The following is an 18,251-nucleotide window of genomic DNA, read 5'->3' on the forward strand; positions in this document are numbered from 1 at the left end:
TAGCGACCCCATGGACTGCAGCCTACCAGGCTCCTCCGTCCATGGGATTCTCCAGGCAAGAGTACTGGAGTGGGTTGCCATTGCCTTCTCCATTATATACACTACCATATGTAAGACAGATAGCTAATGGAAAGTTGAGGGCTTCCTTAATGGCTCAGATGGTAAAGAATCTGCCTGCAATGCAGGAAACCCGGTTTGATCCCTGGGACAGGAAAATCCCCTAGAGAAGGGAATGGCTACCCGCTCTACTATTCTTGCCTGAAGAATCCCATGGACAGAGGACTTTTGAAAGTCCCTTGGATAGCAAAGAGATCAAGCCAGTCAGTCCTAAAGGTAATCAACCCTGAATATTCATTGGAAGGACTGATGCTGAAGCTCCCAATACTTCAGCCACCTGATGCGAAGCACTAACTCACTGGAAAAGATCTGGATGCTGGGAAAGATTGAAGGCAGGAGGAGAAGCAGGTGACAGCAGACAAGATGGTTGGATAGCATCACTGACTCAATGGACATGATTCCATTGAGCAGACTCCGGGAGAGAGTGGAGGACAGGGAAGTCTGGCGTGCAGTCCATATGGGGTCACAAAGAGTCGGACACGACTTAGTGACTGAACAACAGTGAGAACTTGCTGTATGACACAGGGAGATAAACCTGGTGCTCTGTGACAGCCTAAAGGAGTGGGAGTTTCACGAGGGAGGGGATATTCCTGAATTCTGATTCATGTTGATGTATGGCAGAAACCAGACAATATTGTAAAGCAATTATCCTCCAAAGAAATAACTTTTTTAAAGTTACTAAAAATAATGGTCCCTCTAAATACTCAACTGTATTACTGCAGTCTATTTCTAAGTGTTGAAAATGGATTTCCTAGAGTTATCTTATCATGTGAAGCATATGGTGAGTTTTGTCTCATATTCCTGATTTGCCTTTTTTCATTTCTCAGCCAAACAGGTAGGACTCGTGAGATCGCAATGCCTTCCAGGAACTATACCCCGTACACACGAGTCCTAGAGTTGACCACAAAGAAAACTCTGACCTAAGCACTTGGAGATGTGTACTTTTTACTGATGGACAAAGGCCCTGGAACCCTGCAGCCTGAAGTCTGGAAAGGGTGACTGTTGCTTCCTCCTGTACACTGTTTTAAGTCCCAGTGGAAATTGCTGAGGTTTTGCTCCACTTCTAAAACATGAGGCAAAGTGGAGGTGGAGGGGGGAGGGCAGGAGAGAGAGGTTTCAAGGTTGTTTTTCAAACCCCCAACTGGTGTATGTATGTACCCTGCTATACTGGGCCGTCATCAGCTTTCCATATAGACGCTGAGTCCTGGCAGGAGAATTCTCTATTTTCTGTTTTACTAGACTTCGGTTGGGAGGAAAAAGGGTATTAACTTGAAATCTCATGCTACTCATGCCAGGATCATTTGTTACAGCATGAAAGTTTTATTTACCTGTGAAAGTATTAGAGGCAGTGTTTCTCTGCTACAGGGAAGCCTGTCCATAGAAGCATGGGCACCTGGGGAAATGTGACCCCAGGAAGGGGCAGGTGCCGAGGACCCATGCAGGGGCTTGGGAGCCTCGGCTGGAGCCAGTCTTTGTGAGGGCAGACATGTTTCATTCTGATGTGCTAATCCCTCAGTTTAATTTGTGCCTTATGCCTTTATGGGGCCAGCTGAAATCACTGTATTTCTTCAACCTGTGATTTACTTTTTCTTTCTCACTTTAAATAAAAGAGAATGTTGTATGTTGTGAAAATTTAATCACTTAATGTTTTCAGTATCAATTATTGTTTTTGTTAAAAGAATGAATAATTTGTTCATGCATGCTCTACTTTGATATTATAACCTATGTCACATACGTTTAATAAATGCCATATATTTTGTTCTACTGATGCTGTCACTGTGTGTCATTCATGACCGTGTAGAGGGGTAAAGAACAGAACCAGGTTCTGGACTGTTCAAGTTAGGGCATCATAATCTTTCAATCATTACAGTCCCTAGAATCATTTATAAACTGTATGAGAGGGTGTGTGCATTTGTGTGTATATATTTAAACCCTGAAATTTATCTAGTTAACTTGCCTTCTAGAAAGATTAATCTAGTTAACTTACCTTCTAGAAAGATTAAGATGCATTCATGTTTATAAAACATTAAAATCATTTTTACTAAAAAAAAAAAAAAATCCTCCTGTGTGCCTAAACTCCCTGTGCTGTGGTTAGTCATTCAGTCATGTCTGACTCTTTGCGACCCCATGGACTGTCACCTTCCAGGCTCCTCTGTGTATGGGATTCTCCAGACAAGAATACTGGAGTGAGTATCACTCCAGAGGATCTTTCCTTCTCCAGGGGATCTTTCCAACCCAGAGATCGAACCCAGGTCTCCCTCACTGCAGGTGGATTCTTTACCAGCTGAGCTACCAAGGAAGCCCACCCAAACTCCCTACCTCTTACCTTAAAAAAAAAAAAAAGCCAAAGAAAGAAAGCAAAGCAACTCAGTTGAATAAATGACCACAAGTCAGCATAGTGTCAAGAGGAAATGGCTTATTTTGAAGTCAAATTTGTATTTAAATTGACGTTGTGGAACCTTGGACGTATCATCAAAGCTCTCTGAATATCAACTTCATATTCTACTAACTTAGGATAATCATGCCTACCTGATTGCTTCAGCAGCACATATACTAAAATTGGAATGATATACAGAAGATTAGCATGGCCCCTCAGCAAGCAAATCAGATCCCTTATGACTATACAGTGGAAGTGACAAATAGATTCAAGGGATTAGATCTGATAGAGTACCAGAACTATGGATAGATGTTCATAATACTGTAAAGAAGGTGGTAATCAAAACCATCCCCCAGAAAAATACAAGAAGTCAAAAAGGTTGTCTGAGGAGGCTTTACAAATAGCTGAGAAAAGAAGAGAAGCAAAAAGCAAAGGAGAAAGGGAAAGATATACCCAACTGAATGTAGAGTTCTAAAGAATAGCAAGTAGAGATATGAAAGCCTTCTTCAGTGAACAATGCAGAACAAAGAAATAGAGGAAAACAATAGAATGGGAAAGACTATAGAGATCGCTTTAAGAATATTAGAGATGCCGAGGGAAGATTTCATGCAAAGATGGGCACAATAAAGGACAGAAACACTATGGACCTAACAGAAAAAAGCAGAGACATCACTTTACCAACAAAGATCCATAAGCTATGGTTTGTGAGAGCTGGACCATAAAGAAAGCTGAGTGCTGAAGAATTGATCTTTTGAACTGTGGTGTTGGAGAAGACTCTTGAGAGTCCCTTGGACAGCAAGGAGATCGAGCCAGTCAATCCTAAAGGAAATCTGTCCTGAATATTCATTGGAAGGACTGATGCTGAAGCTCCAATATTTTGGCCAACTGATGGGAAGAACTGTCTTAGAAACGACCCTGATTCTGGGAAAGATTGAAGGTAGGAGAAGAAGGGGACAACAGAGAATGAGATGGTTGGATGGCATCATTGACTCAATGGACATGAGTTTGAGCAAGCTTTGGGAGTTGGTAATGGACAAGGAAGCCTGGCGTGCTGCAGTCCATGGGGTCGCAAAGAGTTGGACATGACTGAGCAACTGAACTGAACTGAAAAGAAGCAGAAGAGATTAAGAAGAGGTGGTAAGAATACATGAAAGAACTGTACAAGAAAGGTCTTAATGACCCAGATAACTATGATACTGTGATCACTCACCTAGAGCCAGACATTCTGGAGTCCTAAGTCAAGTGGGCCTTAGGAAGCATTACTATGAACAAAGCTAGAGGAGGTGATGGAATTCCAGCTGATCTATTTCAAATCCTAAAAGATGAGGCTGTTAAAGTGCTGCACTCAATATGCCAGCAAATTTGGAAAACTCAGCAGTGGCCACAGGACTGGAAAAGGTCAGTTTTCATTCCAGTCCCAAAGAAGGGCAATGCCAAAGAATGTTCAAACTACCACACAACTGTGCTCATTTCACGTGCTAACAAGGTAATGCTCAAAATCCTTCAAGCTAGGCTTCAACAATATGTAAATTAAAAACTTCCAGATGTACAAGCTGGATTTAGAAAAGGCAGAGGAACCAGAGATCAACTTGCCAATATCTGTTGGATCACAGAAAAAGCAAGGGAATTCCAGAAAAACATCTGCTTCATTAACTATGCTAAAGCCTTTGACTGTGTGTATCACAACAAACTGTGGGAAATTCTTCAAGGGATGGGAATACCAGAGCATCTTACCTGCCTCTTGAGAAACTTGTATGCAGGTCAAGAAGCAATAGTTAGAACAATGGACTGGTTCCAAATTGGGAAAGGAATATGTTAAGGCTGTATATTGTCACCCTGCTTATTTAACTTCTATTCAGAGTACATCATGTGAAATGCCAGACTGGATGAAGCACAAGCTGGAATCAGATTATTGGGAGAAATATCAGTAACCTCAGATATGCAGATAACACCACCCTAACTGCAGAAAGCTAACGGGAACCTAAAGAGCTTCTTGGTGAAGGTAAAAGAGGAGAGTGAAAAAGTTGACTTAAAACTCAACTTCAGAAAACTAAGATCATGGCATCCGGTGCCATCACTTCATGGGAAATAGATGGGGAAACAGTGAAAACAGTGGCTGACTTTATTTTTGGGGGCTCCAAAGCTACTGCAGATGGTGCCTGCCGCCATGAAATTAAAAGATGCTTGCTTCTTGGAAGAAAAACTATAACAAACTTAGGGTAATAAAAAGCAGAGACATCACTTTGCTGACAAAGGTCTATACAGTCAAAGCTATGGTTTTTCCAGTAGTCATGTATGGATGTGAGATTAGGAGCATAAAGACGGCTGGGTGCTGAAGAATTGATTTTTTTTTTTAACTTATTTATTTACTTTTTATTTTACTTTACAATACTGTATTGGTTTTGCCATACATTGACATGAATCTGCCATGGGTGAATTGTGGTGCTGAAGAAGACTCTTGAGAGTCCCTTGGACAGCAAGGAGATCAAACCAGTCAATCCTAAAGGAAATCAATCCTAAATATTCATTGGAAGGAATGATGCTGAAGCTGAAGCACCAATACTTCAGCCACCTGATGCAAAGAGCCAACTCTTTGGAAAAGACCCTGATGCTGGGAAAGATTGAAGGCAGAGGATGAGCTGGTGGGATGGCATCACCGAATCAGTGGACATGAGTTTAAGCAAACCCTAGGAGACAGTGAAAGACAGGGAAGCCTGGCGTGCTGCTATCCCTTGGGTCACAAAGATTCGGACATGACTGAGTGACTGAACAACAAGAAGCATGACACACAAGTTCATGAAGTGTTCCATATTTTTACACAAAAATAAACTCAAAATGGCTTATAGACTTAAACATAAGACATAACATTATAAAACTCCTAGAAGAGATCACAGGAAAAACATTTTCTGACATAAACTGTTTCAATGTTTTCTTAGATCAGTCTCCCAAGGCAATAGAAACAAAAACAAATAGGACTTCATCAAACTCACAAGCTTTTGCATAGCAAAGGAAACCATAAGGAAAACAAAAACAAAATAACCTATGGAATGGAAGAAATATTTGCAAACAATGTGACCAAGAAGGGCTTAATTTCCAAAATATCCAAACAGCTCACACAATAACAAAAAAAGCAAACAACCCAACTGAAAAATGGAAAGGAGAAGACTTCCCTGCTGGCCCAGTTGCAGGCTGTGCTCCCAAAGCAGGGGCCCTGGGTTTGATCCCTAGTCAGGGAACTAGATCCCACATGCTGCAACCAAGAGTTCATGCCACAACTAAAAGATCCCTCATGCCAGAACGAAGATGGAAAGTCCTGTCCCAGCACAGCCAGAAAAATAAGTAAGTATGAAGGAGGAAAAAGGAAAAATGGGCAGAAGACCTAAACAGACGTTTCTCCAAAGAAGAAATACAGATGACCAGTAGGTTCATGAAAAGATGATCAACATCACTAATTATTAGACAAATGCAAATCAAAACTACAATGAGGTACCAGCACCCACTAGTCCGAATGGTCATCATTAAAGAGTCAACAAATAAAAAATGCTGGGCAGGGTGTGGAGAAAGGGAACTCTCGTATGGCTGCTGGTGAGGGTGTAAGTTGGGGTAGCCACTGTGGAAAACAGTATGGAAAATTCTCTGAAAACTAAAAATAGAATGACCATATATCCAGCAATTCCACTTCTGGGCATCAGTTCAGTTCAGTTCAGTCGCTCAGTTGTGTCCGACTCTTTGCAACCCCATGAATCACAGCACACCAGGCCTCCCTGTCCATCACCAACTCCCGGAGTTCACTCAGATTTACGCCCATCGAGTCAGTGATGCCATCCAGCCATCTCATCCTCTGTCGTCCCCTTCTCCTCCTGCCCCCAATCCCTCCCAGCATCCAAGTCTTTTCCAATGAGTCAACTCTTCGCATGAGGTATAGATCTGGGCAAAACTATAATTCAACAAGAGACATGCAGCCCTATGTTCACAGCAGCACTGTGCACAATAACCAAGACAGGGAGACAACCCAGATGTCTATTACAGGTGAGTGGATAAGGAAGATGCAGCACATACATACAGCGGAATATTACCAGCCATGAAAGAGAACAAAGTAATGCCATTTGCAGCAACATGGATGCAACGAGAGATGATCATACTAACTAAGTCAGAAAGAGACAAATACCCTATGATATCACTTATCGGCAAAATCTAAGATATGACACAGATGAACCTATCCGTGAAACAGAAACAGTATCACGGACACAGAGAAAAGACTGGTGGTTGCTGAGCGGGAGGGCACTGGGGGGAGGGATGGAGTAGGAGTTTGGGATTAGCAGATGCCAACTGGTATATATATATAATGGATAAATAACAAGGTTCTACTGTGTAGTATGGAGAACTATATTCAATATCCTATGATAAAGCACAATGGAAAAGAATAGATAAAAAAGAATGTATATCTATAACTGAATCACTTTGCTGTACAGCAGTAATCAATACAACACTGTAAATCAACTGCACTTTAATTAAAAAAAAATCACACCTACCTGATAGGCCAATGTGAGTGCCAACTGAGGTAGGTCCCGGGGCTTGGTGCACAGGAGGGTCCTGTCATCCGGAGGTGTGTCTTAAAGCACTGCTGTTGAGTGCTGGCTACCTTCCCTCTCCAAGGTGCTTTAGCGTGAGAAGCCTTTTCCTAGCGTAGTGTCAAGGAAGAGGATTTCAGGAAAAGGCAGATTCTGGGACCAGGAGGTAATGAAGCAGGACTCGGAGTGGCAGAGGGTTCTGGGAACCCCTGGGCCCCTGGAGAAGCTGGTGGGGAAACAGCTTCTAAATGAAATGTGGTGGCATAAAAAATGTCAGTTTTGGTGATAACAAGAAAGAAATAGAGACTGTTCGGCAAACACTCTACACCCTCCTTCTTAAAATAACCAAAAAAGGAAAAAAAAAATCAGTAATTTTAAATTCAAAGAATGCTAGGAATCATTCTGTAATATTAAAAGTGGTCTGTCCCTGGGCCTTTTGTATTTATAAATTTTTAAATATACCTGCAACATGTGGAGAATTCTAAACATTATTTGAACTATTCAGAAAGACCACTGAAGATACTTCCTCAGTGATACAGACTTGAAACTGAAAAAAAAACCCCAGAGCTGATCATTCTCACCCTTTTGTCAAAATTAGTGACACTCAAGCTACCGTCTGAAACAGAGTGGTGTTTGTTCTTCAACCTCCTCCTAAGCACAGGTTTCATGTAGAACTGGAGAGAAAAACTAATATCACATAGCAAATTTACTCTGAATTTATTCCAAAAATGTATTCCTATAATAATGCCTCAATTAATATTCTCATTCCAATCCTTCCAGACTTTCTTGAACACACACACACACAGACCATTTATTGTTTTAGAATACACAGGACTCTAAACAGAAGCAGAATCATGGCACTCAGGAACATAGGCTCTTGAGACTATCTCAGCTTAGTCACAAGTGTGTGCCTTAAGCAAGTCACAGAACCTCTTTGAGCCCCTGTAAAATGGGATCAGTGACAGTTATTTCCTAACTGTCACTGTGTGCAGATGAAATGGGTTAATATCTGTGGGGTTCCTAGAATAGTGCATAGTAAGCACTTGGAAACTGTTACCTATGGTTGATAATCACATTTCACTTACACACTACAGCATTCTATATAGGTACAGGTGTATAGAGCTACACTGATGTTTCTGAGAGCTAGTTGGATTCTACTTTATTCGTGTACTGTGGTTTATTTGTCCTATCCCCAGCTGTTAGAATTTCGGAATTGTCTTTACTCTTTTTAAAGCAATCCTATGATAAGTTCCTAGAAGAGGGATCACTGGGTCACGAGTTAGGTACATTTCAGTATTTCAGTGCATGTGGTCCAATGTGGCCTCTGGAGATTTAAGTCCACTGAAATTCTCACCAACAGAACGAGAATAGTCTTTCCCTACCTCTTTGCCAACTCTGGGAATGAGCAATGAAGGCATGTGTAAAGTTGGTAGCTTTAGGCAGGCCCACACCCCTCCCCCAAAAACAGACAGTGCAGAAAGTACCTTCAAGATATGGCCTGTGGATACCTGAGCTCCGGACTGTGCAGGTGTGAGCTGCAGGCGTGCAGCGTCCCCATGGTCCAGAGAGTGCAGGGCAGCCGACAGGAAACAGGACTGGGCTTACTTAGGAGCTGGCGTCCTCCAGGATCCTGGAATCAGAGAAGGCCTGCCGCTTAGTGAGTCAGAAGCTAGCACTGGCCATCGTGACAAAAGATTCACCATATGTCTGATAGGAAGTTTGAGTTTGGGTGGCATGTGCCCCAGGGAGTTCTTTTTAGGGCTAGCTGGGGAGAGAATGTTTGGGAAGTGTCTGGGGCTTGGTGATGTGACATGGTCTTCCCAATAGAGGGCGTACCAACCAAGACTGATCCCCAGCGGGTCCAAGTGGATCTGTCTACTCCGGGCACCCTCTTCTCCCCAGTAAATGCCACTGGCCTGCTCCAGGATTCCTTTCTGTCCTGCTTCAGCCCACATCAGACCATAGTGCTCTCCTGGACATCCAGACTCAGAGGCCCAGTTCAGCTCCACCAGCACATGCCAGGTGCTGGAGAGACACGGATGTGTACCCTCAAGACATTCATCCTTTCCAAAATTGTTCCCAGTGAGTCTGTCTCCTCCCGATCTTTGCTTTCTCGAATCCCAGGGGTATTTGTTTCTATCCTATCTTTTCTACTCTCACATCTGATGACAGACCATCACGTCCAGGACAGATGGGCCTGGCGTGCTCCTGTCCATGGGGTCACAAAGGGTTGGGCACAACTCAAAGACTGTTGGACACAACTCAACAACAACCATATAGGTAAGTTCCTTGGGGACAGTTTTCTATAAAGGAGGGGACATTCCACACCTCAACAAGCATGGAGAAATCTATAAACGAAAAGTATCCAGAAAGAGCCCTGGCTAGAGAAAGTAAAGGAGACTAAGAGTTACTGACCTAGGCATAGCATGCAACCACTCCAATCCTCATGGCAATTCTGTGTAGAAAATGTCACTACCACCATTTTGTAGGTAAAGAAATGGAAAGTCAAAGAGAGATAAAAATTGTCTGAAACCACCAGACCTGTCTGACTTCAGAACAGGGGTGGGAAGGCTGGAGTTGGTATTGTCACTAAACTGCAATAGTCCATGGGTGGCTCTCGGGTGCAGTGCTCCCATGAGCAGCTCTGCCCAGGAAGGAAATGGAATTGCACCCCAAAGAGGCTGGCTGGACTCATCATGCGAAACAGCACAGGAGAAGTTTCCAGAGACATGCCTACAATCGACACTAACATTGACCCCTGCTATTAGTACTAGTCATTATTGTGAAGGAGGTATTGTACCAAGAATATCTGCAGACCCAAGGATTTCCTTTTATTGGACACATATTACAGACTTAATGAATAAGGCTTACTTGTGAGTAGGACTGTGTAGAAGGAAAGCAGGGCAAAAGAAAAGTATGTTGGGATAAACAGGATTAAATAAACCATAGACTTCTTTCTCTTATAGGCAAATTTGAAAATAACTCACTGGACTTTGTCAGAGGAGGACAAGCCCCAAAGTAAGACGGGAGATGAGTTTCTGGAAAGAGACCAGTGGGAGACTGCTGCTAAATCTGGATGTAATTTGTTAGGCAGGATTAGATTGCTAATACATGGTGTGAAGTATAAATCAAAGAAGTTTTTGCATATGGATGTCCAATGAATTGTTTTAGCACCATCTGTTGAAAAAGACCATGCATTTTCCACTGAATTGCCTTCATACCATTGTGGAAAATCAACTGGTCATACTGGTGCATAGGTATATTTCTGTACAGTCTGTTATAATGATCTAGTTGCCTGTCTTAACACTAGTCCCACCCTGACTTGATTACTGTAGCTTTATCTTAAGCCTTGAAGTCAGGCAGCATGGGCTTTTTGACTCTTCTTTTTCAAAGTTGTTTTGGCTAGTCTAGGCCCTTTGCATTTCCATAAGAGTTTTTCTCTCTCTCAGTTTCTGCCTATGGGCTGTTGGGATTCTGACTGACATTGCACTGAATAGACGGGGCTTCCCCAGTAGCTCAGTGGTAAAGAATCTGCCTGCACTGCAGAAGCCACAGGAAACATGGGTTTCATCCCTGGGTCAGGAAGATCCCCTGGAGTTTGGCAGAGTATGGCAACCCACTCCAGTATTCTTGCCTGGAGAATCCTATGGACAGAGGAGCCTGGTGGGCTACAGTCGACAAGGTCGCAAAGAGTCAGACACAACTGAAGTGTCTTAGCACGCACACACACACTGAATGGACAGATCGTCAAGGAGAAAACCAAGACCCACTGTTGATTATCAGGCCAGCTTGGAGCTGGTAAGACTAGGTGAGTTCCATGCTGGGGCTGCTTCTGTCTTCAGTTGGGAAGGTAATAGGTAAAAACTTTCATGGAATTCTGAACAAAATATTATAAGAAACATTAATTTGTGCCCAAGGGCCATAAAACTGATGTAATTTGAATGCAATAAAATATAAATAAATGGCAAACAGTTCTTGGGGGTTTTCTCTTAATTTTTCAACACATACTTTCGAGTTTTAACATACAGCATTTACAGCATTCACCTTCCTGAATTGGGGTGGGAGGGGGGTTGAGAAATAATTAGTAGGCAATTTTTTGGCCCTGGGACTTTTCTTGTAAATGTTTTCTTTGGCAGCCATACTCTTGAGAACAGGAAGTTACTCTCTTGTTACAGATTTAAGACTTTTCTGAGCCAAATAACAGAAAGCTGGATTAGTTCTGAAATGAAGGGGGAAAAAAAACAACTCTTGGCTCTTGCTGGAGATTAATGACATCTTGCAAATATTTTAATTCTCCCCTTTCCTCTTAACTTGCCACCTCCTAAACAAAGCACATTCAGCCTGAAAAATCTTAACTGGTCATTTTGTGGTCCAACCCTAAAATAAAATATCTTTATGGTACCCACAAATTTATTTAAACAAAATTTTTGATGGGCTGGGGGAAAGAAATAAATGCTGTCTCAAGTTGACCTTTTCTGTCACAAAATCCCAAAATAGAATTTAAAATAGAAAATGTAGTTGTAAAGATGCTACAGTATCATAAAGATTTATCATTTTCTTTGACCCTTTAAAATCCATTTTGCTATAGATAAAAATGATAAATCAAGCTTTGTAAACAAAGCCTATATATTGTTAGAGATGCTTGCAAACAACTTCTTAGCAATTGTTCAAAATAACAGAATTATATCCTTTGACTACAGCATTTATTAGTCTGACTACAACATAAGCAAACTGGTTTCCCCCAGAAAAGACTTAGGTTCTTTTGAATTAATATCCACTTTTTACATTTGATTCTAGGAAAAAAAAAACACAAATGCCCAACAGCTTGCAATGTCAGTGAAGTTTACAACCTGTAGGGACACTAACTACAAAATCAGCGATCTTAATTCCCTGACCAGGGACTGAACCTGTGTGCCCTGCAGCAGAAGCGCAGAGTCCTATCCACTGAACTGCCAAGGAATTTCCTGTAGGAATTCTTAAAACACAGATGATCTTTAGGAAAACAGATTTAGAAGTGAAGAACACCTCCCTATAACAAGTGATCCCTAGGAAGTGATCTGCTAGTGATCTAGGGAGTTTCCATGGTATTACACTCATCCCTCAGTATCAAAAGTGGGGGACTTGGTTCCAGGCTCTCCATTCCCACAGATATAAAAATCCACACATGCTCAAGCCCTTATATAAAATGGTACAGTATTTGCATAAACATCCTCTCATATAATTTAAATCATCAAGATTATTTATAATACCTAATATAACATAAATGCTTTTTAAATAGTTGCCAGTACACAGGCAAATTCAAGTTTTGCTTTTTTGGAATTTTCCAGGATTTTTTTTCCTTTTCTTTTTTCTTTTTCTGAGTATTTTGGTTCCATGGTGGTTTAGTTGCTTAGTTGTGTCCGACTTTTTGTGACCCCATGAGCTGTAGTCTGCCAGGCTCCTCTGTCCATAAGATTCTCCAGGCAAGAATACTGGAGTGGGTTGCCGTTTCCTTCTCCAGGGGATCTTCCCAGCCCAGGGGTTGAACCCCCATCTCCTGCATCTCCTGTACTGCAGGCAGATTCTTTACCACTGAGCCACCAGAGAAGCCCCATTTTGGCTCAGAGGTTTCTCGAATCTGTGGATGTGGAACCCACATATATGGAGGACTGACTGTAATTGCAGCCTCTCAAAAAAGAAAAGGCCTAAAATTTCATTTATACTTATTTTTTCACACACCAAACTCAAATGTCCTGGTGGCCGGGAAGTTCGCATCAAGGTGGCAAGGGTCTGTGGTAGGATATTGGGGGTAAGTGGCTGGTGGTGGGGAGCAAGAAGGATACTCAACAGGATCACTAGTAACATGTCCATCTTAAAGTCACTCAAATTTGTAATTTTGAAAAACTCTGTGCTGCCAAACAAACTCATCTGCAGACTGCATGTATGCTAAGTTGCTTCAGTTATGTCTGACTCTGGGACCCTATGGCTCCTCTGTCCATGGGATTCTCCAGGCAAGACTACTGGAGTGAACTGCCATGCCCTCCTCTAGGGGATCTTCCCAAACTAGGGATCAAACTCACATCTCTTACGTCTCCTACACTGGCAGGCAGGCAGGCAGGCAGGCAGGCAGGCAGGCAGGCAGGCAGGTTCTTTACCACTGGCGCTACCAGGGAAGCTTCATCTGTAGATGCGATGTGGCCAAAACTCCACAATTTGCAACCTTTTATTTACATTTTCTAATGTTTTCCTTTCTGTGCATTATAAAGAAAAAACTTATTCCTTTAAACCACTTTTTTTCTCTAGTCAGCATGAAGTGATGTTCCTCCCACATCATTCATTATAAGTTTGTCTGTCTTCTGCTATTTTGACAACTTCAGGGTTTTTTTTTAACCTTATAAACAATCTTAAATTACTCAGAGCTGTCATCCATTAGATATAAAAATTAAATTAAGCCCAAGAATTCTAGGTGATGGAAAACATGATCCAGTCCCATAAGATATGGGCAACCACGGGAGTCCAGCAAAGGCTGATAAAACCCTAAATTTCATCAATGTTGAATGACTATTTATTTAAAGGGAGCTACCTGCTTCCTGGTTTCCTGCATACCAAATATTTCTTTTCAACATTTATGAGCTTAAATAGATGCAGATGTTGCCAAAGAATGTATTATAACATCCATCATCCTAGAATCCTATAATTTAAGCCCTGAAAGGCACCTTGGAGTTCATCTGGTTCAATACCCTCATTTTAAATGGGAGAAAACTGAGGCCTAGGAAAATTAACTGGATACAAAGTTGGTGGTACACAGACCCTCTCTTCCCAAAATCATCGTTGTGGATCAACAAGTTTCACCACTATCCCTTCACTTCACTTCTCTGATCTGGATCACCTTTACTGTCCATATACTATACTTGACTATTCTCTCCTCCAAATTTTGGAGAAAATCAAGGAGGACTTTTTCCCCTTGGTCATTCTCCCGATTCTATGCTGTGTGGGCCTCCCTTCTTCCTTTTCTCCTATTCCCCCTTGCTGAAACTTTTCAGAGCAGTATTCTTCTTTATGCAAAACAGAAAATTAAAGGTGACTAGATATTTGATTCTGGCCAGGGTCTCACGAGAGGAGAGGGGTGGATAGTTTTCTCTAAATCCATTTTGCTGCTGATCATCGGTTTCTTTGTTTCATGGCCTCCAATGTACATTGGATTCCAAAGAGTGAGACATAAACAGTGTGCTGGCACTGAAGTAGAGACCTGGTTATTCTTTCCCTCCACTAAAGGCACAACTCTCAAGTCCCTCTCCTATGACACTTGGAAGAAAATTATTAAATCTCACCCTTTAGTGACTTTGCAAATTACCTTCCTTAAACAACGCACTGGATGTTTTACCAAGAATCTTGGGTGACAAGACCCACGTAAGTATAGAAGGATCTGCCCTTCGGCACAGAATCTGAATCGAGTCTAACCAAACTTTGGTTTTAATATGCTCACTTTTTGCCTACCCTACATATTTGCCCAATTGTGAAAAGGTGGTCTTCTGCGGTCTTTCTGCCACCTCAGCTCTCTCTGTTGCAAAACTCTCTCTGGCCTACTCCTCTCCACCGCCTCAAAATTCCATTTTCTCCCTTTCTCTTCTAACAAAGCCCACTTTTTAGTGCAGATATCACCTCAGTTAGCCTTTTGTGAGGAAGCCATTTGGAACAAACTCACACTCAAGTGTAAATGACTGATAGGCCACAACCCTTCTAGAAATATCTACGTCTCAAAGGAAGATCCTTGTTAACCTAGTGATTCTCTTATCGGTGGAATTTTAGCCAATCCATCAAAGGGAAGTGAAGTAAGTCAGACTTGAACAAAGAGAACAGACTTCTGGTTGCCAGAGGTGGGGTGGGGGGGGGGGGGGATAGTGGGTAGATGGAGTGGGATTAGCAGATGCAAACTAGTTTATATAGGATGGATAAACAATAAGGTTCTACAGTACAGCACAGGGAACTACACTAAAGAGCCTGTGATAAATCATAATGAAAAAGAATACAGAAAAGTATATATATGCATAACTGAATCACTTTGCTGTACAGCAGAAATTAACACAACACTGTAGATCAACTATTTTTCAATAAAATGTAAGTAAAAAAAAAGTCCTTCTTTTAATGAGAGAGGAGGGGCCTCAGCTACAATGTCTGTATATTCTATAACACATATCAGCACATGCTTGCTTTTTTTTTTCCAGATGAATTTAAGGGTGGTTTAGTATTTAAAAATTTACCATATTGAAGGAATATAGGAGTAAAATCATATGATTATCTCAACATAATTTTTTTGCAGGTTTAAACCTTTTATTTTGTACTGGGGATATAGCTAATAAACAATGTTGTGACAGTTTCAGGTGGAGAGCAAAAGGGCTCAGCCATACATACACATGTATCCATTCTTCCCCAAACTCCCCTTCTATCCAGGCTGTCACATACATTGAGCAGAGTTCCATGTGCTTCAGTACCTGGAACTGTGTGTTCCAGCAGGTCCTTGTTGGTTATCTATTTTAAATATAGCAATGAGTACATGCTTTCTTTCAAGAAGTTGTTTTTTCTTCTGGTTTATGAGTTTATTCATATGAAAAATCATAGAAGGACTTCCCTGGTCCTACCTGGTGGTCTAGTGCTTAAGAATCCACCTGCCAATGCAGAGACACTGGTTCAGTCCCTGGTCTGGGAAGATTCCACATGCCACGGGGTAGCTAAGCCCATGTACCACCGCTATGGAAGCCTGAGTACCTAGAGCCTGTGCTGGGCAACAAGAGAAGTCACCATGAGACTAGAAGTCAGTACCCGTGCAACGCAACCGGAGAAAACCTGCTTGCAGCAATGAAGACCCAGTGCAGCCAAAAAGACAAACAAACAAACAAACAAGTGTTTTAAAAATGGGCAAAGGATCTAAATAGACATAAAAATAAAATTCACAGAGAGGTGTTATTTAATCACCATCAGTCACATATCTAACCAATAATCTTCATTAATGTTGCTAATTACAAAGTAAAATCACCTGCAACTTTAGTGTACCAATAATTTTTTTTTTCCTGAATTATCTCTTTCCATGCTAACAGAAATATCATAAAACACTGTGATGGCCCGAAATGAGAAATTTGTCACCAAACAACACTCAACTGTGTGAAAGTCTGAAGAGAAAAGTGTTCTTTTCCTTTGACTTGAACCTTATTTGACTGGGATTTTCTCACCAGAGTCTTCCTATTTTTTTTCCATGGGCAACTGCCCCCTTGATTAATCCCATTTCCCTCAGTCTTCGTTTTTCCAAGCAGCTGAGCAAACAAAGATGGAGGCAGCCATTTTAACGTGCTTCCTCCCTCCAGCCCTCTGGGATGGGCCGTCTGTTCATCCTGTTCATAAACCAACGGCCTGAATGTGCTTGGAGAAAGCAGCAAGGATCTTCTGTCAGGATTAATTTTAATAGTTCCACAGTCTGTCACTGGGGAACCACAGTCCTGGAAAATGGCTTTAAATTACTATTTGCTGATAAAGAGAGAGATATGAGCTGAAAATTTGGTTCCTTGTTTCAAACAGTTTGGATAACTCATGTAAGACTCTACCTGTAATGTGGAGTATATGCACTTTACAGCCTAAACTCTTGGGTAGCTGAGGAAAACCTTTTGTTGCAGTGGGATCACAGTGAAATGCAAAGGGGGGAAACGTGACATTGTGTAGAAGTATAAAATTTCAGAGCTGGAAGAGCGATGAGTTTGTGGGTGAATTCCTCAGCATAAAGCTTCCTATGACACCTTCTATTTCTGGTATCTGTGGAGAGAAACTGATTCCCCTTGTTACCCCGTCCAGTTTTTTGTCTCCCTTCTACCCATTTCTTCCTCTTTCCTTTTCTCACTCTTTTTCTCATACCCAATTCCAATTGTCTGTTCCTTCCCTTACCTTCTCTTCCCTACCTGGCAAGGCTGCTGTCAGTTGTTTGATAAGTTCTGTGCTGAGGCACAGATGAGGCAGCCAGCAAGACTGACCCATCAAGGGACTTCCCCGGTGGTTCAGTGGCTAAGACTCTGTTCTCCTAATGCAGAGGCCCTGAGTTTGACCCCTGGTCAGGTTACTAGATTTTCCTAACAGATTGATGCTACTAGGCTTTGTATTAGTCAGGCGTCAAGACTGAAGGCAAAAGAAGAGGGTGGCAGAGGATGAAATAGATAGCATTACCAACTCAACGGAGACAAATTTGAGCAAACTCTGGGAGATAGTGAAAGACAGGGAAGCCTGGCATGCTGCAGTCCACGGGGTCACAAAGAGTCAGACACAATTTAGCAACTGAACAACATTAGTTAGGGGTCATCAGAAAAAAAGACCCAGTAGGGTGTGTGATTTGTGTATCAGCCATTATCAGAGAGAGATTCATGTTAAGGAACTGGCTCAGGTAATTATCCCTGCAGGGTAGACCATCAAGTTAGAGAACCAGGAACTTACAGTTCAAGTCTGGAGGCTTTCTGCTGGCAAAATTCCTGTGTGGTGGGTGGGTGAGAAGGATGGTCAGTCTTTGCTCTCTAAAGGGCTTCAGCTGATTGATGAGGCCTATGCACATTTTAGGGGGTGATTGGATTTACTCAAAGTCCAATGATTTGAATGTTAATCTCAACCAGAAAATAACTTCACTGAAACATGTAGAATAATGTTAGACAAATTTATTCACTTGTGGGGCTTCTCTGATGACTCATGGTGAAGAATCTACCTGCCCATGCAGGAAACACAGGTTTGATTCCTGATCTGGGAAGATCCCATATGCTGTGGAGCAACTAAGCCCATGCACCACAACTTTTGAGCCTGGGCTCTAGAACCACAGCTACTGAGCCCATGTGTCACAACTACTGAACGCTGTGAGCCCTAGAGTCCACGTTTGGCAACAAGAGAAGCCACTGCAATGAGAGGCCCACACACTGCAACTAGAGAGCAGCCTCTGCTCACAGCAACTACAAAAAAGCTTGGGCACCAAAGACCTAGTACAGCCAAAAAAAAAAAAAAAAATCTCTTCACTTGCTAAGCCTCTTGGTTATTGATTAAAGAACTAGATAGCTGGGGCACCCGTTGTGAGGAATTCAGATTTGTATTATAGTAACTTGAAATCCTAAACTATGTTGTGTAAAAGATTCTGTCCCATACCACTGAAAATTATGGTTAAAGTTTATATTAAAAGCTTAAGATCTGCA

General features: G+C 41.9%; 1 protein-coding gene and 1 pseudogene across 2 annotated transcripts in view; both read left to right on the forward strand.

Annotated features, from left to right (window-relative positions):
* LOC120853037 (myocardial zonula adherens protein) overlaps nucleotides 1-1,882 on the forward strand; it is a 116,657-nt gene extending 114,775 nt beyond the window's left edge. For both annotated transcript variants that reach the window (XM_040226613.1, XM_040226616.1), the window contains one exon: nucleotides 945-1,882. In XM_040226613.1, coding sequence (XP_040082547.1) covers nucleotides 945-1,041 — 97 coding nt within the window. In that variant the 3' untranslated portion in view covers nucleotides 1,042-1,882. The remainder of the gene's footprint in view (nucleotides 1-944) is intronic.
* A 768-nt stretch (nucleotides 1,883-2,650) lies between these two features.
* Nucleotides 2,651-2,717, forward strand: LOC120853768 (annotated as a pseudogene).
* Nucleotides 2,718-18,251: the final 15,534 nt, after the last annotated feature.

This window comes from Oryx dammah, unplaced genomic scaffold, assembly GCF_014754425.2.
Source record: "Oryx dammah isolate SB20612 unplaced genomic scaffold, SCBI_Odam_1.1 HiC_scaffold_26, whole genome shotgun sequence".
Classification (NCBI taxonomy): Eukaryota; Metazoa; Chordata; class Mammalia; order Artiodactyla; family Bovidae; genus Oryx; species Oryx dammah.